The sequence below is a fragment of the Fulmarus glacialis genome, unplaced genomic scaffold (genome assembly GCF_000690835.1).
Source record: "Fulmarus glacialis isolate BGI_N327 unplaced genomic scaffold, ASM69083v1 scaffold39970, whole genome shotgun sequence".
Classification (NCBI taxonomy): domain Eukaryota; kingdom Metazoa; phylum Chordata; class Aves; order Procellariiformes; family Procellariidae; genus Fulmarus; species Fulmarus glacialis.
In genome coordinates, this window is record NW_009186542.1 from 1 (window position 1) to 4,513 (window position 4,513).

At 46.4% G+C, this 4,513-nt stretch overlaps 1 protein-coding gene across 1 annotated transcript; it reads left to right on the forward strand.

The window, feature by feature from the left end:
- Positions 1 to 531: 531 nt before the first annotated feature.
- POLE3 (polymerase (DNA directed), epsilon 3, accessory subunit) lies at positions 532 to 2,202 on the forward strand (the record flags this gene model as incomplete). The annotated part of the gene is made up of 3 exons (XM_009588131.1): positions 532 to 617; positions 1,369 to 1,487; positions 1,982 to 2,202. Coding segments are annotated over 3 exons (366 nt in total), but the record flags the coding sequence as incomplete, so codon positions are not given.
- Positions 2,203 to 4,513: the final 2,311 nt, after the last annotated feature.

The following is a 4,513-nucleotide window of genomic DNA, read 5'->3' on the forward strand; positions in this document are numbered from 1 at the left end:
CCTCCAGGTGCGGGAGGGCCGGTCCGGGCTGCGGAACCCCGCGGTAGTGTTCCCAGCCACGGTCCGAGGCAGCGGCGTCTCGCAGTGGGGCTCGCTGAACCAGCAAGCGAAATCGGAGCGGAAGCGATCCCTTGTCTCTGTAAAAGTCTAGGATAATTCCCAGTCATTAATTTGATGATATGTTTAGTCTTGAGTCGTGAGACGTCGGTGAATGGGTCTGGGTATGGCAGGGTGATTGGTCTGTGTCAGGAATTTGATGGTTGTCGGATGAATTGCCCCGGAGATGGTGGCCAGACCCACCGCTGACCCAGAAGTTACTTTGCTTTGCGTAGCTTACTGCCTTTGAGAGAACACCGTCAGATCACGGTTGGCTTTCGGCTGGCATCAAAGTTTCTGTGTTAGTATCTGAGGTCAACGTTTAGTTTCCAGTTGTGCTGAGCCCTCTGAATGCCTTAATGGAACTGACACGTGAATTATGCGAGTTTAAGTAATTTATAGCAGCTGCTGATAAAAGTTTAATTTGTTTTTCAGCTTCCAGATGGAGTAAATATTTCCAAAGAAGCTCGGAGCGCAATATCTCGAGCGGCAAGTGTGTTTGTGCTTTATGCAACATCATGGTAAGAATTTGTTGCATTAGATGACCAGTGCAGTTGATTTATAATTCACCTCTCTGCTGGCTGTCCTGGAGATTTTTTTGCAGTGTTCGTTTTGGTATTGTCTGTTTATATAAATAAAACAATCTTTAGTGTAGCCCAGACTGCAGCAGTTGGGTTTGGGCTGCCCTTAACAACCCGCGGGGAAGGCAGCTTGGCTCTGTACGCAGAGGTGCCCCAACCCCACCAGGGACAGGAGGGGTCCCAAACTGCCGTTAGCCTTAGAATATGGCTGCGTGGCTTTCCCTGGCAAAGGAAGCCCTTTGCTCGCTTTCCAAGCTACTTGCCATGCAGCTGCGTTAGGTCAAGCGTGAGCCAACCTAGTCAGCCTTGCAGCTGGTCGCAGAGGACACAGTAACGTCTTTGGGGTGGCCGTGCTGTGCAGGCAGTCACTTCTCTGGTGTTAAGTACTCACACGGCTTTGTGGAATTGTCACCTTACAGCCAACGTTCAGACTTTCTCCTTCCACCCAGCTGTAGAAAAGGTCCGTGCAAGCAGAAAACTAATGTTACGGGAAAGCAATGCAAGTAAATGAAAGCACAAACAGCCAATGTAAACAAGAAGGTATCTTAAACTACTGTTACTAAGTGATTAAAAAAAACCCTGAATGTTTAGGAGATGGCTTTTTTTTTTGAAGTTGCTTGTGACTTTAATAAACAAGACTAAATTGATGATAGTACCAATTAACTCTATTTTCCTTCTTGTTTTTGACTAGTGCAAATAACTTTGCCGTGAAGGGGAAGAGGAAAACGCTGAATGCTGGCGATGTTCTCTCTGCCATGGAGGAAATGGAGTTTCAGCGATTTGTAGCCCCTTTGAAAGAATCACTGGAAGGTATCGTCCTCAGTTCCTGTCGAGGGAGTCTAAGCAGGGAGTCTAAGTCCTGTTTTCCTCAAACACTGGACAACACTTACTTGCCTGTCTTGTTTCTCTTCTCTTTGCCCAGCATCCTACACTGCAGTTTGCCCGGGGAATAAAAAATGTGCACCTTAACAGGACTGGGATAACATTATTTCACAACTGATGAGGATTGGGAAAGTCTCATCTGCTATCACTCCCCTATTATGTTTATCTAAGGAAAGTCTTAGGTGCTGCCTGTAAATGTGAACTCCTGCGTCCTTTTCAGCATTTTTCTGCTGAAACTTAACCTGATTTCCTATGGAGCTGGTCAGCACAGCTCAAATAATAGGGTGAGTTGCTGCTCTGAGTTCACTGCTCCCCTTGTAAGCCTGGAGAGCAAGTGGACGTTGGACTTCAGCTACTGTACTGTTCATGCTGTGGAAACACTGGCTTGCAATTTTTCAGTGTTCTCTTTTTTTCTTTTTTAGTTTACAGGCGTGAACAGAAAGGAAAGAAAGAAGCAAGGAAAGATAAAGACAAGAAGGCAGACTCAGAGGAGCAAGATAAGAGCCGAGAGGAAGAGAATGATGATGATGACGAAAGGATGGAGGAAGAAGAGCAAAATGATGAGGAAGAGGTGGACAACTGAGCTTGCTGATGAGACGTGTGCAGGGGTTGGGTTTTGTTCAGAGGGATATAAATGCTGTAAATCAACCTTGCTGTGTCCCCTCTTGTTTCCAGTAGAGCTTTGTACTGTTCCTCTGTGGCCTGTCCCTTTTTGGCTTTAACTTGTACATAAAGGACTTCTGCTAAAGCTTTTCTCGTGGAAGGACCTCTCCTCCCTGTGCACAGGGGGCTTGGCACCCTCCCCAGGTTCTGAACAGGCAGTAGTGGGACTGGGCTTTTTATGCTGGGTTGGCTCTGAAATAGAGGAAAAAAGAAATGTCGGATGCTCAGTACAGAAGCTGGCCGGGAGAACTTGAGAGACTGTTGAATACGCTCGTTAAACCAAGTCAGGGGCTGAATCAAATAGATTATTAACCCTTTGGGGTTTAGAATCTACGTGATGATGTCAGGAGGCTTGGAAGCTGAACATTTAAGCTTTTTATCCAAGTGACTTGTTTTTTTCCTTAATTTCCTTGCATTCTGGCTGTGCCTTCTCTTCCTGCTGTAACTGTGACAGTGATACTGTGTCTTTCAACCTTACCAGTCATATGCAGCAATACAGTACAACTGTACAAGGACCAGTGGTCCACTCAGCTGACTTTCTCCCCTAAATCAACCTAAATCAAAAAACTCCACAGCACTTACAATGTAAACTAAATACCAAAAGTGCTTGTTTTGTGTCTTTAAAGCCCTGGGAGACCAAGAGGAATTTTGTTAAAAATCTGAAGCAAAATTAATGGCTAAAATGTGTATCAGGATGATAAAAGGTGACTGTATCAAGTGGTACATTTGTTGCAGGTCAGCGGTGGGCAGCAGTGGATCTGATGGTCTCACCTCCTGTCCCTCCTTTGCAGAGCTGCAGTTCCTGCAGACAGGTTGGTGATTGCAGCAAGTTTGAATGCAGTAGAATAGAGTGGTGGATTTTGGTGGGTTGTTTTTTCCCAACTGGAATGGACTAATTACATCAGAGGTCCCTCTTTAGCCTTCGACAGTCATTCCAGAGATGCAGACTGCCCCCCAGTGTGATGGGCTCCAGGAGGGCAGTGAGGACAGGGCGTTCCTACCTAGGAACCACAGCCTCAGGCCTGTGGTTTTTAAAGTATCTCCTTCAAGGAAGATGGGTTGAAACAAGCTGTTTGTATTCCTAGTACTCCTATATGTTTGTTCTTTTATACTTTCTTAGTTTTGATGCCTTTCCTTTCTCTTCTCTGAGAAAGTATCTATTAGAATAAGCTCATTTTTGGGGAAAAAAGCTTTATTATTTGACTGATCTTTTTGAAGACTAATAAACCTAATATTTGAACTTAACCGAGGTCTGGTGAAGGAAAATTGAGGAAAGTTTTAGGTACGTTTAAGTAAAACCCACGACTTTTGCTGACGTGCAGTTTTAAAATAGCACTTGTGAGGAATAGTATGTCCTTTTCACCAAAAAACTGATGCAGAGCTACCCTGCCTTTATGCTTTTATGGCACGATGGCTTTTCGCGCACAGAAGCCCAGCTCCTGAAAAGAATTGAATCAACAAAGATTTTCTGCTGTCTAGTTTCTACTGGTGTGCAGTCAGTAACAGATGAAAAGACTGAGCTGACGGTGTCTTCCCAACATCTCCAATAACAAAAAAGGCCTGCCTTCTAGCTCTTTTTTTCTCTCTCTTTTTTTTTTTTTTCCTTTTCTAGTACATATCTGGGGTGCATATTCTGGAAGGGAACAATATCTAAATAAAAGCCGGTTTTTTTACAGAAATGGCATCTCTTATTTCTGTCAGTGATAAAATGAGCTGGTTGCGGTTGCGTAAGCACACATCTGAGCGTGCAGCGAAGGCAGAAGCAAACTCGCTATGAAATTGCTTACAGAGCAGCTGACGGCGAAAGGAGGATGAAGGCTGCTGCAACCCGGCCTTGGTGCGAGAGGAGCGAGGGAAGTGTGGAGACTCGGAAGAACTAGCTTTCCAGTTATTGGGGAAGTGAGGTTTGGGTGCTGGTGTTTGTACGGCTGGTGGAAGGAGCCTGCACCTTGCCCTCGCTCCCGGTGAGAGCACTAGGCTGCGGGGAAGGAGAGGAGAGATACGGGGTCTGGGTTTATGCACTGCAGTGGGCCAAGGAGACGACGTTACTGCGCGAGAGCTGCAGAATGCCATGCAGTAAATCCGATCCGTGCATCCCCATGCTTTGATGAGATGGAGAAAATAGCATGTCCTGTATGCGTGCTGCCAGGCCTGCAGCGTGCCTCCAGCCTCCCTTGGCCTGGCAGGCCCCCCCAGCATCCCAAAGCCTGGGTCCAGGCCCCCGCAGCACCCCAAAACCTGGCTCCATGCCCCCCACAGTACCCCCAGTCCTGCTTCTGTCCCCCATAGCG